Source organism: Eleutherodactylus coqui, chromosome 7, assembly GCF_035609145.1.
Source record: "Eleutherodactylus coqui strain aEleCoq1 chromosome 7, aEleCoq1.hap1, whole genome shotgun sequence".
Taxonomy (NCBI): domain Eukaryota; kingdom Metazoa; phylum Chordata; class Amphibia; order Anura; family Eleutherodactylidae; genus Eleutherodactylus; species Eleutherodactylus coqui.
In genome coordinates, this window is record NC_089843.1 from 208,509,148 (window position 1) to 208,530,540 (window position 21,393).

Here is a 21,393-nt window from a genome sequence, read left to right on the forward strand (position 1 = left end):
GAGCAAAACATATTTCTGACTGCAAACTGCCGCAATTTTAGCATATATAGTAGTGTCATGCAGGAATTGACCCATTTTGACAGTAAACTGTCAAAAAAAGTTTAAAAAAAGAAGGTTAACTCACCTAGAAGAGCTGTCCGTGGCCAATCAGAGGCAGTGCCCAGCTATTATTGAATGACAGCTGAGTACTGCCTCTGATTGGCTGAGCGCTCAGCAAATCAGAGGCAGCACTTTCTGGAGGCGGGGAGAAGAAGACTGCTGGGACTGGAGAGAAGAGCCAGGCGGCTCTTCTAGGTGAGTTAATCTTTTTTTTATTTTTTTCGAGAGCTTGCTATGATTATCAGGAAAGGGCTTATATTTCAAGCCCCTCCCCCCAAAAATCATCACTGCAAACCTACTGCTTTCAATGCGGCCGCAGCAGTGCTGGCCCCATTGAAAGAAATGGGAAAGCATCATGAACTGCGGTCCCCGCGGGGGTGAACGAATCCCCTGCCATAGCTGTCACAGCTGTGTCAGGCGAGCAGAATGTTCTCCCTATGTTTTCGATGGGGCTAGCGCTGCTGCCACTGGCCCCATTGAAAACAATGGGCGATATCGCAGATTCTTCTTTGCGATGCGAGATTACAGTGAAAACATCGTAAATGAGAATGAAACCGTTGAAAATCATTGGTTTCATCATCATGCGTTTTCACTCTCTCTTACATCGCAAGGCGATTGCATAGCAAGTGGGTGTCCCCCCTACGGGTGCCCACAGTCATGCCATAGAGGCTGCAGAATCTCAGCGGTATATTTTACTTTAGGGCTCCTACTCTCTTGTGTTTTTATAATGCTGCGATATCGCTGCGTTTTCTAATGCGATGGTCAGTGGGACTTTCTAATGTTAAAAACGCATCGCAGGTTTGTGCTTTGTGATTTTTGTGCGATGCGTTTTTAACATTAGAAAGTCCCATTGACAATCGCATTAGAAAACGCAGCGATATCGCAGTGTTATAAAACCGCAGCTGTGGGGGCGCCTTTACAGCGCAAATGATGTGGAAGATATTCAAAAATCTCATCCATATGAAATAGAGAATTTCCGCACAGAATCTGCAGAGGATTTGAAATACATGCCGGCTCTAAATCCAAAGTCCGTCTAGGCTGCTGGTTGTGATGGCGGATTTCAACCTTTCAAATATAAAGGCCAGTAGAGAATCTGCATTAAAAACCTGCATCAGAAAGCCTGCAGCAAAAATGGAGTAAGTGAAGACACCCTTAAAGAGGTACTGAAGGTATGACCCGTCACTAGGGTACACTAACTTACTGATCATACACGGCACTGAGAAAGCTATATAAGAACAATAAGACAAATCAGACAGAGGAAGTGTAGGAGGATTTCGTTTTGGGTGAGCGTCGCTGTCATTTCAGTCCATATCAAGCACAGTGCCATACTTGGTTTATTGGCTTTTCTTGGTATTGCAGCTCAGTCCCATTCCATTGAATGGGACTGATTTGTTCCCAGGCCATGTGACCGATAAAGATAATATCACTGGCCGGGGAAGAGGATGCAGCGCTCACCTGAGTGCATGCCCTCTTCAATCAACTGATCGGTGGAGAGTCCAAGCAACAGATCCCACTGATCTGATATTGATAACCTATCCTGGGGATAGTCATCAATAAATAATACGAAATATCCAGACGGGTGAATGTAGGCAGCAGAGTCTTGGGGCTCAAACAGACGAGCGTGACGGCCGCAAAACCAGAAGAAACTAAACCTTCATTTCAATAGTTTACCTTTAATTAGCGTGATTCTCACCGATATTACTACATACGAGAACAGATAGGTCTTGCCTGATCTTTCACATAGAAAACAGGACAGAACCTACCTTTCTGCTTTTTTTAAACCATGCGCAATAGCACGAAATTTAAAGGGTAAAGTAGAAAACTTTCCACTGGTTCATGGGTAAAGGCTCTCCGTAGCGGCGAGCGTATTTCTGCATGCGCCTGTGTGTTTAAGCCCTCAGAAGCAGTAGCTGATATTTTTGTCCAGCACAATATGTCTAACCTGTCCGAAGCTACCCCGGCCGAGCACATGATGGAAAGTGAGTCTACTGATGTCATCCGAGGTTGTGCCGCCGGGGTGGGGTGGCCGAGCACCGATGTGTCCTACAAGGAACAGAAAAGGGACACATTAAGATTAATGGAAAATCTGCTATACAAGAGTCACGATGAGGAGAATTTGGGGGGAAATTTGCAGGTAGCTACAATAATAATATCACTGATGTAGAAGCATTGTAAACCCGGATTATTGGGGATAAAGTGCCAGTTCAAGGGCTTATTCAGATGTCCGTATATCGCCCGGGTCTTCATGCCTGGCCGATATACACTGACCCTTTCTCCAGGGGTAGGAGGCGGGCCTGGAGCAATGCACTGAACTCTCACCCCTTTTCCACCCTCTTTCCACCCCTCGCCACTATTTGCAATGGGAGGGGGCGGGACAGGGGGGAACTTATCTCTTCCCCGTCCAGCCCTTCCATTGCAAACTGTGGCGAGGGATGGAGAGCAGGTGGAAAGGGGGCGGGAGCTCAGTGCACTCTGCCTCCTCCCCCTGCAGCGAGGGACAGCGTATATCAATTCGAGCGTAAAAACCTGGCCGATATACGGACGTCTGAATACTCCCTTAGGTTTATACTGAGAAATGTTTGATAAAATACATAATACATTTTACTGATGAGGACACATACTTTGTTCCACAGGTCTTTCTCTTTTACATTTGATGAATCCTTAACCCTTAAATATCCTTAAATATATGCCATGCAATCATGAAGGGTGTATAAAGCGGGACCAGAAGCCAAGTGTGCGCCATACCTGCCAGCTATCAGCTGTTTTGGACAGCTGTCAACCATCACCAACTGTTTAGACCCACATTCAACTTTGATTGCAGCATCTAAATAGTTAATTACCAAAGTTGACCACGCACCTAAACAGTCAACCAAAAGAAGGCCACCCTATCGTCTCCCCACCCCATGGAATGCAATCATTAGTACCAATGGGCTAGCATTGCAACATGGAGACTGTTACTCTATACTGCAATACTGAAGTGATCATAAGTTCGAGTACCCTGTGGGGCTATATGAAATATAGAAAAAGGTTTGATAACATTTTTAAAACAGTAAAAAAAAAGGTTAAGGTTCAGAAAAAACTCTTTTTTAATTTTTCCAATAAAAATCTAAATAATAAAAAAAAACCAGTGCTGACAAGATTTTTCATGGCTTCATATGAGTGGAGTTTTCATTAGGGACCATTGCCATGAACATATTCACCCCATACTCATCAGCCATGTAATATCTTCTGGCTTCACTGATACTGAGAACAAGCACAACATTTTGGTGGAATTTCCTGAAGACTGGCATCTTCTGCCCATCTTATGCCATCTTTAGCAGCAGTGAGCTGTAAAAAGATGTACCAGATTTATTAGTAAGTGAACGCGCCTTAATAAATTTGGTCCATCTTTGACTGTTCGCGCACCAGAAATGCAAATTAAATTATTCTCTACTGCTAAACCAAGGCCCCGTTTTTGCTTTCCCCTTTTGAAAAATGCCAAAAGTGCAACTGTGTATCAAAAGCCTGTAACTGGCAAATGTATCAAATAGTAAACTGACAGGGTTATAGATAAGAAAAGCCAGTCTATAAGTAACAGTGTGGTAAAGCAGCTTCCCCTTGTAGTTAGTTGTGTCTGTGTATGTGCATCTATAGGTGTTATGGCTCTCCATGCCCCCAATCTGTATTCCTCTACCTGAGTCCCGGGGGTCTTCTTTCTTTTCCTCTTCTTTCTTGATTGCAGGGTTCTCCTCCTCACTTGAGTCCAAGATAAGGATCACCTCCGCTTCTCCACATCCTCCTCCTCTCTGGTCTCCATGATGTTTCTCCTGCCAGATGTTCTGTCCTGAGCCAATCCTCCTCTTCCTCCCATGGCTCTTCTTCAGAGACGTCTCCTCATCTTCCGATGAATCAATGACGTCTCTTCTCCGCTTCTCTCCTCTTACAATCTCCTCCATTTTTAGTCGCTGCTGCATAAAGCTGCTGTGCATCCAGTCTCTGACAACTGTCACCTGGACTGCCAACTGCCACTCAAGATTCCAACTGCCCGCATGCCGCTGGTCATGTGACTGATAACTGACCAATAGCATTCACTTATATGTGCTATATACTGTATACATGAGCCATCATTTCATCTCTACAGGAATTATAAACAGTCTTCATGTATTAATATCATCTTTATGGTCTTCATTTGTATTTCTCCATCCATTTGGTCTTCATTTCTATTTGATTATTGATTAAATCAGCTAGTATTAGCAGAGACAAAACGAGTTGTTCATTCTTCTGCCCACATTACTGACCTCTGATAAGATAACAAAATGAAAAACATTTCAGTAAAAAAGGTATAAAAAATAGCTCTATATGGGATGACAAAAATGCTTCAAAAGTAGGCCAGAAAAAAAAATCGGGTCATAAAACCCCCACATGGGTAAAATCGTTAGATGTGTCAATTGGACACTTGTGCACATGTCAATGGGACTTTTGTAATGTTTAAATCGCATCGTACAAAAATCGCTATTTTGCGCTTCTGCGTTTTTTGTGCGATTTTAACATTAGAAAGTCCCTTTGACATTTGCAGTAAAAAAAATGCAGCGATATCGCAGCGTTAACAAAAGGCTAGTGGGTAAAAGCCCTTCTGGTGACCTTCAAGGGGCCAAAAGTAATTGTAAGACGGTACAGTAAGGGCCTGTTCACACAAGCGTATTTGCGTACATAATATGCAGTGAATAGAAGCCATTGATGTCAATGAGTTTATTCACATGATGTATATTGTCACACAGCATGACCTATTTTGTTGCGTTCTACGCACCGCAATAGGCCATTGAAGTGAATGGGCTGCGCAAATACATGGTGAATGCGCCGGAAACCTGTTGATTCACTGCATATTTGTGCACCATTTCAGTGGGCCCATCTGCAGTCTTTTTTGCGCACCCACATACGTTGGCATAAGCGATTTTTGATTGCGCAAATACGCATAGTACGCCTGTGTGAATGAGCCCTAATAGAGATCCCTATTGTGGTCACAGTAGTAATATTGTCCCTTACAATTGCCCCAGTAGTAACAGTGATTCTCATAGTGTTCCTAGTAATAATATTGACCCCCCCTAGTGGTCCCAGTAGTAACAGGGTACGCCATAGTGGCCCAATTAGTAATAGTGAACCCCACAGTGGCCCCAGTAGTAATAGCGACCCCCAGGGTGGCCCCAGTAGTAATAGCGACCCCCAGGGTGGCCTCAGTAGTAATAGTGATGCCCACAGTGGCCCTAGTAGTAATAGCGAATTGCACAGTGGGCCCAGTAGTAATAGTGACCTTCAAAGTGGCCACAGTAGTAATACTGACCCCACAATTGCCCCAGTAGTAATAGTGACCTCCACAGTGGCCCCAGTAATAATAGCGACCCCCACAGTGGCCCCAGTAGTAATAGCAACCCCACAGAGAAGTTTGCTGTGGTCGCTTGTGCATTGTGAGCGGAGGCGTTGTCTTGTAGGAACAAGATTCATTTGGACAGCTTCCCGCACCTTTTGGCCTTCAGAGCTGCCTTCAATTGGTCCAAAAGTTCAATGTAATACCTCACATTAATGGTGGAACCATTGTGAAGGTCGTCCACTAGCAGCACGCCCTCCTTATCCCAGAACACAGACGCCATCACCTTAGTGGCTGAACTTCTTTGGGTGAGGAGAACCACTGTGCCTCCACTCTTTTGACTGCTCCTTGGTTTCAGGGTCATACAAATAAATCCAGGTCTCATCCATGGTGACCAGTCGATCCAGGAAGTTCTTATCAGACCGGAAACGCTGACAAATGGACAGGGGAGTTTTCACTTGCATGCTTTTCTGATCGTATAAGCTTATGTATTATTTCCTGCCATGGAGGAACCCTTATTTTTCAAATTTCTTGGACAACCCCTTTAACCCCTTGAGTGGCGGGTTTCTTACCACCCTGTCAGAACCACCAGGTCAGGTTTTTTAAATGGGCCAATCCTTTAGTTTCCACTCATTTTTCAGTCGCATTCCAAGAGCCATAACTTTTTCATTTTTCTATTGACACGGCCATGTGAGGGCTTCTTTTTTTGTGGGACAAGACATCATTTTGGGGTATAATGTATTGCATAACTTTTGTAAAATAAATTGTAGGGAGATTGGGGGGAAAAAAGAAATTCTGCCATTAGTTTTTTTATTTCATTTTTACTTCGTTCAACGTGCAGAATAAATACGATTCCGGCAATACCAAGTTCATACAGTTTTTTATGTTTTGCTATTTTTGTACACTTAAAACATTTCTTTTTTAAAGGTTTCCTTTTGTGTCGCCACATTCCAAGAGCCGTATTATTTTTTTTTCCATTGCCAGGAGGGTTTTTTTTGGATGAACTCCAGTCTTCAGTTATCTATTTTTTAGGAACATGTAAAATTTTGATCGTATTTTATTCCATTTTTTCTAGTGGCAAAATTAACTAAATCTGTAATTCTGGCATGTTTTTTATTTTTATTTTTCACTGCATTCTCTGAGCAGTATTAATGATATATTAAAGTAATTCTACAGGACAGTACGATTATGCCAATACCAAATTGTAATAGTTTCACAATTTTTTAAAAAGAAAAGTAATAAAAGTTTAAATCACCCTCCTTTTTCCATATCTATAATAACATAATACAGAGCCAGAGCCGCGGGAGCAGGTGAGTGCCGCGCTGGTCCCTGCAGGGGCTCGGGTCGGGTCCCACTGCGAGAATTCTCACAGCAGGATCCGACCCAGCCGTCTGCAGGCGGCCTTAGAAGTTTAAGAAAACTAGTAGTGTCCAGGACAACTTGAAAACTGGTCGTCCGAGCAGTTTCTGATATTCAGGTGTCGACAGCACTGCTAGATGTTTCCACAGAAGACGGAGACTACATAGTAACATAGTATGTTAGGCAGAATGAAGACAATGTCCATCTAGTTCAGCCTGTTTCAACCTCCTTGTTGATCCAGAGCAAGGCAAAAACCCCAAGGGGCAGAAGCCAATTTGCCCTTTCGGTGAAACAATTCCTTCCGGACTCCCTAATGGCATTCAGACTGTTCCCTGGATCAATCCCTAACAGTTCCTACCTGTCTGTTAGACCCGGCTCAACAACCCGCTGGTCACCTAAAATTGATATATCCTTCCGCTCTAGAAAGACGTCTAGTCCCCTCTTAAACTCCTTTATGGATTTTGCCATCACCACGTCCTCAGGCAGAGAGTTCCACAGTCTCACTGCTCTTACAGTAAAGAACCCTTTTCTGTGTTGGTGATGAAACCTGCTTTCTTCTAGACGTAGCGGATGCCCTCTTGTTACCGTCGCAGTCCTTGGTATAAACAGATCATATGAGAGATCCTTGTATTGTCCCCTCATGTATTTATACATAGTTATTTGGTCGCCTCTTAGCTGTCTTTTTTCTAGAGTAAATAATCCCAGTTTTGGTGCCTCTCTGGGTATTCCAGTCCCTTCATTCCATGTATTAGTTTAGTTGCCCTTCTTTGAACCCCCTCCAGCACTGTAACATCTTTCCTGAGCACCGGTGACCAGAAACCTTTTTTAATGCACCCCAAGACTTTATTAGCTTTTGCAGCAGCTGACTGACATTGATTGCTCCAGTTAAATCTACAGTCCACTAGTACCCCCAGGTCTTTTTCCATATCACTTTTCCCTAGCTGTACCCCATTAAGTGTATATTGGTGACATCCATTTCTCCTGCCCATATGCAGAACCTTACATTTATCAACATTGAACTTCATTTGCCATTTTCCTGCCCAAGCCCCCAGCTTATCTAGGTCCGTTCGTAGCCGCACATTGTCCTCTGTTGTATTAATTATATTGTATAATTTTGTATCATCTGCAAATATTGATATTTTGCTGTGCAGCCCCTCTATCAGGTCGCTGATAAATATATTGAACAGAATGGGACCTAGTACTGAGCCCTGTGGCACCCCGCTAGCGACAGTGGCCCAATCAGAGTATGGACCGTTTATTACCACCCTCTGCTTTCTATCTCTGAGCCAGTTCTTTACCCAGATACACGTTTTCACCCAGTCCGAGCGGTCTCATTTTATATATCAGTCCAGATATATGAGATCAATAGGCTCTCCCAGGTCCAGCCTAAAACTTACTTCATTGTAGAAGCTGATCAGATTGGTCTGACATGATCGACCCCTCATGAACCCATACTGGTGAGGGGTTATACTGTTGTTCTCCTTGAGAACAATTGTTCTCAAGAACTTATCCCCCCTGTGAGATTTGCAGGTTTCGTCTTCCCATATTATATCTGGATAATTAAAGTCCTCATGATAATTACTTCATTGTGGATTGACACCTCTTCTATCTGTCTTAATAGTAAGGTTTCAGTTTCTTCTGTTGCTTTTGGTGGTCTATAGAAAACCCCTATCAGGATTTTGTTATTTTTTTTCTCGCTGTATTTCTACCCATAGAGATTCCACATGTTCATCTCCTGCCCCTATATCCTCCCGTAGCCTCGGCATTAAAGGGGTTGTCCCGCGGCAGCAAGTGGGTCTATACACTTCTGTATGGCCATATTAATGCACTTTGTAATGTACATTGTGCATTAATTATGAGCCATACAGAAGTTATAAAAAGTTTTTTACTTACCTGCTCCGTTGATGGCGTCCTCGTCTCCATGGTGCCGACTAATTTTCGCCCTCCGATGGCCAAATTAGCCGCGCTTGCGCAGTCCTGGTCTTCTGCTCTCTTCAATGGAGCCGCTCGTGCAGAATGCAGGCTCCGTGTAGCTCCGCCCCGTCACGTGCCGATTCCAGCCAATCAGGAGACTGGAATCGGCAATGGACCGCACAGAAGAGCTGCGGTCCACGGAGGAAGAGGATTCCGGCGGCCATCTTCACAGGTAAGTATAGAAGTCACCGGAGCGCGGGGATTAAGGTAAGCGCTCCGGTAAGCTTTCTGTACGTCCCTGCATCGGGGTTGTCTCGCGCCGAACGGGGGGGGGGGTTGAAAAAAAAAAACCCGTTTCGGCGCGGGACAACCCCTTTAAGTAAAATTGATGTACAGACACACCCCTCCCCATTTCTGGTTTCCACAATCTCTTCTGAAGAGATTGAAACCTTGTAAATTCACCGCCCAATTGCACTTATCATCAAGCCATGTTTCCGTTATTCCAACTATATCGTAGTTTTCATCAGTCATTCTCGCTTCAAGCTCACCCAGTTTGCCGATCAGACTTCTTGCATTCGTAACCATACAATTTATACTGTTGTTTTTGTTCTTTAAATTCATTTTGCTACTAATGGTACTATTGGCTGTTCTGCCAGTTCTAACTGTACTAACCCCACCCACTGCTCGACGTCCTAGAACATTATGTGTGTCACATTCTCTAGTTCTTGCTTTGTCCTGGGCATTACCAGTTTTCCTGAACTTCTGAATCAGTTTCCTGACAGTTTGTGTGCTCACTAGCTGGCTTCCTGGTTGTTCTTCATTGAAAGCCTCAGCCACCTCACGTGAACTTCTGTTACAGACTATCAGGATGATCTCAGTTCTGTCCTGAATTGTTGACAGGATCTTATGAAAAAGTATGCAATTAGTGTTTTCTAGATCATAAAATACTACATACGAACTTTATTAATACGCAACATGACATCATCCATAACTTGATAATGTTTGCAGGTATTGAAAAAAATGACTGCGCCTTTAACTTTCCAGTGAAATCCTACCCTTAAAGGCAGAGGCATAACTTGTTGCTCCTGGGCCCCAATGCAAAACCTGTAACAGAGCCCCCAACTATAATGCTTTTTTTCATACCGTGCTTCCCTGAAAATAAGCCCTAGCTACACTACAGGAAAAAAAAAGCAATACTCACCTAGTAGCCAGCGTTCAGGTCCCTCACGCTGGGCTGCAGCACTGCTGCAGGCTTCTGTGTGGTCCTGAACGCTGACAGAGCATTTCTTCCTGGTAGTGGGGCTTGAATACTCCGCCTCCAGCAAGAGATTGCTCTGATTGGTCCATCAAGTGCCGTGTCAGCCAATCAGAACCAGCGCTCGATTAACCAATCACAGCCATTCAATGATGTCATTCAATGAATGGCTGTGATTGGTTAATCGAGTGCCAGCTCTGATTGGCTGACACACGCTCGATGAACCAATCAGAGCAATTGCTTGCTGGAGACTGGGTATTTAAACCCCGCTACCAGGAAGAAATGCTCTGTTGGCATTCAGAAGTACACGGAAGCCTGCAGCGGTGCTGGAGACCAGCGCAAGGGACCTGATCGCTGGCTACTAAGTGAGTATTATAAGACACCCCCTGAAAATAAGACACTGTGCCTCTTTTAGAGCAAAAACTTATATAAGACAGTGTCTTATTTTCGGGAAAACGCGGTAGTACTGGGCTCCCTATATGGAGAAGAGAGGCTTTATGGGCCCACTAAGGCTCCTGGGCCTGGGTTTATCTCTTTTTGTTCAGAAGACATTCCAGCTGATTTTAACTTTTGAATCACCCTGTACTTTGTTGTGAAATTTCAGTGCGCATGAGCACACACTAATAGAGGTTTACAGGGAGGTGAACTGGCAGTTTAAGCATTATAATCCTGCTAAAGTTTGAAATTTACAAGTATTTTACAAATTCAACTTAGAAGTTACAGCAATAAAATATGAATGTTATCATCAGAAACAGGGATTCAGAATGAAACTAATAGTCCTTGGAGCTACCGGACAGACGGGTGTACCACTAGTAAACCAAGCCCTGCAGGATGGACATGAAGTAACGGCTCTTGTAAGAAACGTCAGCAAAGTGACCATCCAGCATGAGAAACTTAAGGTACTTTATACTCTCTAATCACAATTACCTACAGTAGGTAGAATTCCATTACTACTGGTGAACCATACAAATGTCAGCCTCTTCCAAGGGGGGCATGCACCACAATCACCAACTTGCTTTCACGTATATACAGGATATCTATATGTGTAAGTAGCACAGGCGTTTTAGAAATATTTCCATCCCAATCATCATGTGTCCTCCCAACTTGTTACCCATTTTAGCTCAAGTATGAAAATGCCCCATGTGTGAATGGAAAGTGCTGGTTAGGCACAAGGGAGGGCTCAAAAACGAAGGAGTGCAGATTTTGCTAGAATAACTTTTGGAAGCCATGTGGCATTCTGGGGTGCAGACAAAATTTTTGATCACTTTTCATTTCCGATTTTGAGACTAAGGTAGTCAACTGTGGCGTTGTTTTTTTTTTATATGCCGTTCAGTATAAATTATATATTATCCTTATTCTGTAGGTGATTACAATTACGGTGATACCGAGTTTATATAGTTTTTTTTAAAAGATTTGACTACTTTTGCATAAGAAAAGTTTTATTTTTGCATAGCCATAAGTAGAGAGTCATAGCTGTTTTATTTTTTCGCCTATGGAGCCGTTTTTTGTGGGATAAGCTGCATTGTTATTTACATTATTCTGGGTGTGTGTGACTTTTTGATCTCTTTTTATTCTATACTAGCTGATATACCCGGCTTCACCTGAGTTAATTTGGTACTGGTGTTTACTTATTGTTCGCACGGAAAGTTTTATGAAGTCGTGGTTACTTCAGAGGAACTGAAGAACAAAATATGTATATACATAGAGGAGTGTTATATTCTCCTCAGACTGCATGTACCGATGTCACTTTGCAGAATGTGACACCCCTCCCACTCTCCTCGTTTTTTAACTTTAAAGGTAACGCCCCTTTTTATTCAAATTTACCCCCAGGCTGGAGGTTGCAGTTTCTTCTTAGCACTAAAAGCATGTTCCATCCCTACAGTCCATGGCCGTTTCCTTATGTACCTTACAGCCTTTTAGTATATGCACACATACGTCAGTTAGATTGTTTTCAGTATATACACATAGAGGTGAGGTAGACTCTCCTCAGTATATACACAGAGGTCAGGTACATTCTCCTCAGTATATACACATAGAGGTGAGGTAGACTCTCCTCAGTACATACACATAGAGGCGAGGTAGATTCTCTTTAGTATATACACAGAGGTGAGGTAGATTCTCCTCAGTATATACACATAGAGATCAGTTAAATTCTCTTCTGTACATACAATAGAGGTCAGTTAGATTCTCCTCAGTATATACACATAGAGGTGTGTTAGATTCTCCATAGTATGCAAATCATACCCTAGGATTTATGATTTCTGGGAAAACAAGATCTCATGTATCACAGATTTTTGCACAGTTTTTCACCCATAGAATTGAATATTGATGTTGTAACCCCTTTACTTTTCTGATTTAAGACATATAGAATGGTCATGGCAAATTTCACATTATGCGGTACAGATGTGTGTTATTAGTCACTTACTTTTGCACTTAGAATTGAATAATCAAGTTCTGACCACCTTTACTTTTCTTATTTAGGACCTAAAGAATGGTTGTGTCAAATTTAAAGTTTGTATGACACCGGGAAATTAGAGAAATCAATTAAGTACACTTACTTTTGCACTTACAATAGAACAATCAAGTTGCGACCCCTTTACTTTTCCTATTGAGGACCTATAGAATGGTCATGCCAAATTTCAAGTTTGTACGACACCGGGAAGTTAGAGAATTAGTAACCAGTCAGCCAGTGAGGGCTTTTGCTATAGATAGATAGATAGATAGATAGATAGATAGATAGATAGATAGATAGATAGATAGATAGATAGATAGATAGATAGATAGATAGATATACGACATTTGCAGGGCTGGATTATAAAAATCTGCAATCCTCACATAGAGCATTACAATGCTGTTCTCTGGTGAAGTATATCAGTCCACTAACATCTGCATCTTTTCTAGGTAGTAGAAGCCAATATATTTTTGGCAGACTCATTAGCCGAACATTTCGGAGGACATGATGCAATTATATCTTGTCTGGGATTCCCATATAAAATATTCTCATCAATAAGTGGTTACACGGACTCCATGACAGCCATTGTGAGTGCTATGCGACAGACCGGGGTGAACCGCATGGTGACCATGACGTCTTGGTACACAGACAGTATGTATCTACAGCATAATCCTATTTTTCTCTGTTGTTGCTCTACAAACAAGGTAAATTATCGACAAAACTTCTTAGGGCCTATGTTGAACCAAGAACAGACGGTGCTGGAAGGTTGTGGATTATTACTATTAGAGATGAGCGAGCATACTCGCTAAGGGCAATTACTCAAGCGAGCATTGCCCTTAGCGAGTACCTGCCCGTTCGGAAGAAAAGATTCGGGTGCCGGCGGGGGGCGGGGAGCGGCGGGGGAGAGCGGGGAGGAACGGAGGGGAGATCTCCCTCTCTCTGCCCCACTCCCTCCTGCTCACTTCCGCAACTCACCGCTTCCCCGCGCCAGCAGCCGAATCTTTTCTTCCAAGCGGGCAGGTACTCGCTAACGGCAATGCTCGCTCGAGTAATTACCCTTAGCGAATATGCTCGCTCATCTCTAATTACTATGGATTTCTGCGCTGAAAACCTGCAACATTTTTTGCAAAATTCGATTCATTTATTGTTAAAATATATTAACGCAGAAACGGAAACCTTGAACAAGGAATGCTTCTATTTATTAAATGGGTTGGAGGACATTAGTTCTATTCTTGCAATTGACTTACAATGCCATAATATAACAAAAACAGTAAAACAGTAAGGCCTTATTTACATGAGAGGTTTAAGTGTGTGAAAAACTGACCAATTTTAACATGAGGGTATGACATCCATATACCTTGCGTGTGTCTGTTTTTTGCATCCATGTCTTGATCCATGTGTCATTCATTTTTTTTCTCTTGCGCAAAACCCTTTTTCTAGAGTTGCTTAGCAATAATCAGTGAAAAAGGAGCACACACAGATGTCCTCCTTGTGCACTTCCTTTTTTTTTTTTTTGCACACCCATTGAATTGAATGGGTGACTGTCCTCAGAGATGTTGAACCAGAATGGGACATGCTGCAATTATTTACAGTCCATGTTAAAATAATGTCTGTATAGCACCATTGACTGTAATGGTTCAATATCTTGTTTGTGAGTAGTCAGTTACAAACGTGGACAGTACACAGGCTTGAAAATCACTCCTGTGAATAAGCCCTGATATTTACTTTATTGTTCCCCAGCCATCCCAGCAACTATCGCTCCTGCTATCTCACACAGGCGTGATAATTGCTTAGTACATAGAGGCGGAAGGGAGATTACCTCTGCCTGCCAACCTCCATTCATAGTAAGCAGGTAATGTCACGTCTCCTTCATACGTGAACTTGGGAATCATGGGATAGACATAAACCACCTACTGACAAATGCTCAAAACACTCACCTAGCATACCTGCACGTATAAACAGATGAAATAGATATGGTACAAGATATTGGTTTGTATTTTGCTATGATACTAAAGCCAACAAGCCTGCTGACAAGGGTCCTTGTTGTTTTGTGGGTCCCTACTCTAACAAAGCAATTTACCCCATGAATCCTGCCTGCAAGCGGCTTGATCATCCCAATAGGGACAGCTCCACACTGGAACCTAAGGACCTAACTAGCCCAGAGATTGTAAACGATCCAAAGCAGAATAGGACACAGTCATACCAACACATCCTGGAATGCATTAAAAAAGGAACAGGACTATTCATACATGTCCGGCACCCTGCGCAGGCGCACACATCCCGCATCACTGTTCACACCAACAGAACTACATGCATGAATGCAAACACCAGGGGGAATGAGGAAACCAGCTCCCTCTAGCCATCGTGGCTAACATTTATATGCAACAGACCTGCAGTAATTGGCTGGCTGGAGAATCTCACACCCAGCCAGCACAAACATGCCACACCTGTGGAACTGTGCTCCTAGAAACCCATAGCACAACAGGTCCCAGGAGCACAACCTGACAGGTAGTCATTCATCTATGAACAACTGTCTGTTTACGCAGCCCTGATCGTAGTTTGATTTTTATACCTGCAGAAACTGAACAACAAAAAAAATTATTGTTCATCGTTCAGTTTCTGGCAGCTTTTACACTTAACCCTTTGCAATCCAATTTTGAATTCAGGGTTTCCTAGGGTTTTTTTTCTTTTTGTGCCATTATACAATGACGCCATCTGCTGGCTAGAGCCAGTACTGTGGTATTGGACATGCTGGAGAGGTCTCCGACAACAGAGCGGCCAGTAATATACAGTAAGAATACCCTGCTGGACGTCTTCTGACATCGGAAACTGTACAGCCTTCAATCAGAATGCCTTTAGACGTCAGACAGTGGATTGGAAAGGGTTAAAGTTTAACGTTTAGATTCTCACGATCCAGAGATAATCTGAACAATAATCTTCACTGTAATAGGGTCCTAATACCTCTATAAATAACATACTGTTTATGTTAAGATCTGGTTAGTAACACACATGCCAGGTTTCAAGGCACTTTTTCGAGCAACAGCCAGCAGTGGATAAAAACCACATAGGTTAAGTTTAAAGGAAAGACTGAGTCAGCAAATGTAACATTTCTCCTTAGGGAGAGCACCTAGAAGGTGTAAGGAGACTTATAAGACCATCCATGCTCCTCTGGGGAATATGCAAATAAAAAGATGGAACAACACCTCTACAGTGCCACCTATTGGAAGGAAGCATTGAGGAGCAAATCAACGTCAGGCCTTTTAACAAGCCTTGTAACAATTAAGCGGAATATATGCCAAAGCCAGAATCTTCTCCAGAAGGAAAAGATAACCATGCACATACAGCTGTTTCAGAATGATCGCCCCTCATTAGGGTGCAGCAGGTTTCTGGCATGGCTGGGTGAGACCTATAGATGTGTGTCAGGAATGGTATTGTTTCTCCTAAGAGAAACAATACTCTGGGAAATATGCAAATGTGAAGATAAAACATTGCCTCTACAGTGCCACCTATTGGAAGGCGGCATTCCTGCAAGTCAAAGTCGACCCAAGTCTATAGGTCTCTCACTAGTGCACACAGATGAGGAGCAATCACATTTAAACAGCTGTCTGTGAATGGTTATCTTTTCCTTCTGGAGAAAATTCTGGCTTTGGCTCATAATTCCCAGTTATTGTTACAAGGCTTGTTAGAAGGTCTGACATTAAAAAACAGCATTAAAAGACTGATAATACTCCTGCATTTGGCTCAAAAACTGTCACTATAACGGCTTGTGTCCTTTCGGCCTTTTTGTCTTGATCATCTGGATCATCTCACAAACAGATATTGGGCTTATTTACTAATACTGTCTAAAAGTTAGTGTAAGCATCACGCAGCCATTACCTTCTTATCCCGTCCTCCATTTCTGACATTTCCTCACATCACTAATTTCCAAGATTATTTTCCAATTGTGGTAAAACAACATTTACCACAATTTCCTGCTCTGTGCTTCCTTCTGTCTCTTCCCTCTTAGTGCTGCCCTGCTATTGGTTAGCAATCTGATCTCAAGAGATAAAGAGAAAAAAGAGCCATCGCTGGTCATTCCTACTGAGCAAGCCCGACCGGTAACGCTGGAATGACTATAGGACATATCCAGAGGCAACCTGTGAATAAACACATCTGAAGCGCTAGGAGAAGATTATGGTTTAAAGACCTACAAACACAAAATCCAGAGTAAACTTAAACTTTAATAACATTTGATTAGCTTACATAGAACAGCTACTTTACATAATACCCCTTCAAAGTGCACCTGTTGTTTCACAGGACTTTTCAGAATAAGCTACCATGTGTGTGCAATTAATGAATAACACTATTTCTGGTCATTACATAACCTGCATTTTACATTTTTCATCAGCTTTCCACTCTACAGGCTGTATCACTAATTCTCAGTCTTCACTGAGCAGGTAGTTGGATACTAACTGTTATGATATCTACCATGCACTTCACATATAGAAGATCAGGATATATTCTTGATCTCTCTGTACCATAAGTATATACACATAAAAACAGCATCATGGAGGACAATGTACAGCAGTACTGAGCAGTGTAGAGGTGATTTCAGTAGCTGTGACAAAGTAAACATTTATGATTAGATGCAGCCACATCTGTGTGAGTCTCTCTTTTTCCCTCTCCCTCTGTAGCAACTTTGTCCTCTCGCCTCCCTGTTGCAAAGACAGTATGGGCAGCATGATACAATACTCACCCCACTTCCTGTAATCCAACTTGGTGCCTCTGTTACTACAGACATGACAACATGCAGTGGACAGAAAATTAGTAAGAAGGGAGACCTTTAGTGCTTGACAGTGTTTTTTGGATAATATACCAGTGATGGTGAACCTTTTAGAGACCGAGTGCCCAAACTGCAACCCAAAATCTATTTATTTATTGCAAAGTCCCAACACATCAGGGGGCGGGGCTTATTACGACGTATGATTTTACCTCCATTGTTATAAAAAGCAAAGGTCTGTTTCAAAATAGACAGGGTGCAGATTTTGACTGCTTTTTGGATGCGGAAATGCTGCTGAATTTCCCACAGAAATTTCCACTGAGGACATTCTGCAGCATTTCCACCACGTGTAAACATACCCCAGTAGTAATAGTGATTCCCCTAGAGTGGCCCCAGCGGTAATAGTGACCCCCACAGTGGCCCCAGTAATAATAGTGACCTCCACGGCGGCCTCAGTAATAATAGTGACCCCCACAGCGGCCCCAGTAATAATAGTGACATCCCACAGTGGCCCCAGTGGTAATAGCGAAGCCCCCACTGTGGCCCCAGTGGTAATAGTGACCCCCCACAGCGGCCCCAGTGGTAATAGTGACCCCTCACAGCGGCCCCAGTGGTAATAGCGACCCCTTACAGCGGCACCAGTGGTAATAGTGACCCCTCACAGCAGCCCTAGTGGTAATAGTGACCCCTCACAGCAGCCCTAGTGGTAATAGTCACCCCCCATAGCGGCCCTAGTGGTAATAGTGACCCCCCACAATGACTCAGTAGTAAATAGTGTCCCCCTGAGACCCTTAAACTTACCTACTCCTCCTTGTTGAAGCACCGCTGCTCCTCTGCTCAGCGCTGTTGCTGGTGCTGATCCCAGGTGCACACTGATGTCAGTTTGTGCTGCTGGATGCCTCCTCCACCTTCCTCTCGTGGAACCAAGGAGGAGATGTCAGGGGAGGAGGATCCCAGATGCACACTGACATCATAGTGTGCACCTGGGATCAGCACCGCTGAGTGAAAACCGTCAGGGAAGCCGCGTCATCCCAGCTGGTATTCACTGCCGTGGTGAGCAACCGCCTGCAGCAGGGAGGGCTCTGCATGCCATAGCTTCGCCACCACTGATATATACTGTATATCCAGTGGGTGGTACAGAAATTGGTACATAGAAATGTAGAAAGTGTGGGCTGTGTTTTATATATTTGAGTTTAAGGGTGTATGAATGGGTGACATGTGCTGCAAATCTGCATGAAAATTCATGTAAAATCTGCACCAAACAATCTGATTTTTAACATGAATTTTGGTGCAGATTCTTTCTGCTGAGGAAAACCCACAGCAAATCCACCATGTGTGAACATGTACTAAGGTAAATTATTTTCTTGCCAACAGCTAGTTCGGGACAGAATGCCAACTTCTTCGTGAGGAACCTTCTTCTACCACTAATTAAAAGTGTCCTCACAAACATGCTTGAGATGGAAAAATATCTAGAAGACGAATGTTCTGATCTTAACTGGACTGTCGTAAGACCACCAGGACTTCAAAATACACCAGTAACAGGTAGGTATTCGTATTATACATATATTTGTAAAATGACTAGACCGAACTGATCTCAAGTCCAAACCCAAAATTTTAAGTGTATCTGTGACCAATTGATGAGATTTAGGCGAAATCCATATCTGAGCTAGCAGTTTTGTTTTCTGGTTCCATTATGGAAGCAGGAAAAGGGAATCCCCTTGATGAATGGATCCATATCATAATGGAACCAAACTGTACCTAACAGACTCATTGAGTCCTTGCAGAAGTCTTGGTGCCATGCAGGAATAAATTCGCAGCATGTTCTAACTTTCTGCGATATCACCCATCGTTTTCAATGGGAGAACTCTGCGATCCTCTGCTGCAGCTGTGTCAGCCGTGGTGGGGAATTCCTTCATCCCCGCTGTTTCCACGTGAAAAAGCCTCGCATCGACGTGTATGAAGGAGCCCTAAAGGGTTTAAAGTGAGGATCTGTCTGAGGGATCCTGCACATGGCCATACCACAAGACCATACTACCTCCAAGTTGTACAGAGCCATAATACAGCTCCCATAGACATGCATGTAGCATTACTAGGTCTCCTTTTGCCTCTCATTTTATACAGAGGCATACAAGGCTGCTTTTGTCAATTCCCTTATGGTATTCAACGGAAAAGAAAATGGTAGCAAGCTCTTTAAGTCTTTTTACTGTCTAACATGCTATGTGGGTCTTGGCACAAGAACTTAAGAGCTAAATACTTTTTTCTATCTTACAGACAAAGAAATATTGACCCACGAAGGATATTTTGTCCCAGATGAAAGAGGTTACCCAATAACCAACACAGTATCGCGAGCAGACGTTTCACGCTTTATGCTCTCTACTCTTAATGACAACCAATGGACTAGGAAGATAGTTGCAATGTGTTGTAAATAATTGGAAAGAATATGGGGTGGTATATTCATTTATATTGGCACAACCAAACATTTTATAGTAAAACTATTTTTTAATGCGTTTTGGATTTTTACAGGTGATATGTGCTTCTTAACCACATGGCGCGCTAATAGAAATGGGAATACAAGCATAGAGTTCGAATACTGACAAACGATTTCACATATGATTATATGTCCCTGGGAATGCTCAAATATATAATTCCAACCTTAATTTACCTAATGTAATGTTACTGCACACATGGAGAGACCTGTCAATCAGCGCCTGGAGGGAGCAGGGCAGTTGGGGGAGTGGGGATGGCATATACAATTATGCATGACCTTCATCAGACTCATCTCTGATCCGCCACTGAAAAACTTAAAAAGTCCCATTTTTACAGCCTCTTAACCGATAGCTCCATTCAGACAGCAGTAATTGTAAGCCAAAACCAAAAGTGGGTCCAAAATAGAGAAGAGATGCAAATGTTTCCATTAGACCTCGTTCACACGGGCGACAAAGTCATGCGATTTTGTAGCATTGCTGCAATGCTACAAATCGCATGTATGAGAAGCCTATGCTTTCCTATGGGTACCTTCACACATGCGATGTTTTGTAGCATACTACAAAACGACACAAAAACCTCACAGGTCCCACTATATGCATGCGGCTCGTGAGGTTTTATAGTCCATATTTCCCTATGGAGCCTTCCTCTCTGTTGCATCGCATGAAAACGCGATTTTCGTTTGATGCGATGCAACTTTGACAGTAGGAAATCCTACTGTCAAACCTAAAATTTAAGCCCTGGCTGCAGAAAAAAAATACACATTCATCACCTGTCCTGCGCTGTCAGCCCAGCCACATCTTCTCCTCTTCTGGCTGGGGATTCAAAAATCCTCGCCTCCTTGAAACGCTGGCTGTGATTGGCTAAGCGTTAGCCAATCACAGCCAGCGCTTCCAGGAGGCAGGGATTTCTGAATTCCTGGCCAGAAGAGGAGAAGATCACTGCCGGGGACCCGGGGAGAAGGTGCGGTCAGGCTGACAGCGCGGGACAGGTGATGTATGTGTGTTTTGTTTTTTTTCTTCTTCAGCTGCAGCTTATTTTCGGGGAAGGGCTTATATTTCAAGCCTCCCCCGAAAAACCTTGCATGTGGTGCTACAAAGTCACAGTATCACCGCGATAAGTTGCAGCAATGTCACCCGGACCAGAGATGCCGTGTCACCCGTGTGAACGAGGCCTTATACTTTTCTTTGTAGGTTCAATGTTTTTGGACACATCAAATACTGCTTTTTGAGTGCGGCCTGTAGGTATAAGTGACAGACCACTCAAATCAGTGTGTCTGTCACCAAACCATGCTGGCCATAGGTATAGAGGGTTACGGAACTTGACAGGTTCTCTTTATTGGGTAAGGGCTATCAACACTCGTTTCCAGGAACCAATCAATGGCAATATTTGAAAATATTAATAAAAATAAATTGTTGAACATCTTTAAAATTGTATCTGATGGTATATATACTTTACGGCTACTTATCGAATGTTATAATTGGTCATTTCAAAAATATAAAGAGTACTAAGAACTCACAAAAAAACATTTCCCTGTCTCTCCTGGGCGTTAGTAAGAGTGACAATCTATTTCTTCTGTTGCATCGATAGCATAAACAGAAGCACTGCTATATATTCAGCAGACAACTCTTTATTAGCAAAAGAGAAGTATTACAAGTTTGTGCGTACCATTTTGGCATACATATAACTTTTTGATCACTTTTTATTCAACTTTTTAATCTTGTGATGTG

The 21,393-nt window shown here is 42.9% G+C and overlaps 1 protein-coding gene across 1 annotated transcript; it reads left to right on the forward strand.

Annotated features, from left to right (window-relative positions):
- The first annotated feature begins 10,717 nt into the window (after positions 1–10,717).
- LOC136573106 (flavin reductase (NADPH)-like) lies at positions 10,718–21,094 on the forward strand. The gene is made up of 4 exons (XM_066574291.1): positions 10,718–10,867; positions 12,870–13,071; positions 18,554–18,721; positions 19,451–21,094. Exons 1-4 carry the CDS (start codon positions 10,733–10,735, stop codon positions 19,606–19,608), a joined length of 663 nt encoding a protein of 220 aa, XP_066430388.1. The 5' UTR covers positions 10,718–10,732; the 3' UTR covers positions 19,609–21,094.
- Positions 21,095–21,393: the final 299 nt, after the last annotated feature.

Bases quoted from the DNA above. Each gene is read 5' to 3' on its own strand.
- LOC136573106 (XM_066574291.1), top strand. From the start codon at position 10,733: ATGAAACTAATAGTCCTTGGAGCTACCGGACAGACGGGTGTACCACTA. The intron at 13,072-18,553 runs GTATGTATCTAC...TCTTGCCAACAG, and splicing joins GACGTCTTGGTACACAGACA to CTAGTTCGGGACAGAATGCC. The intron at 18,722-19,450 runs GTAGGTATTCGT...TCTATCTTACAG, and splicing joins TCAAAATACACCAGTAACAG to ACAAAGAAATATTGACCCAC.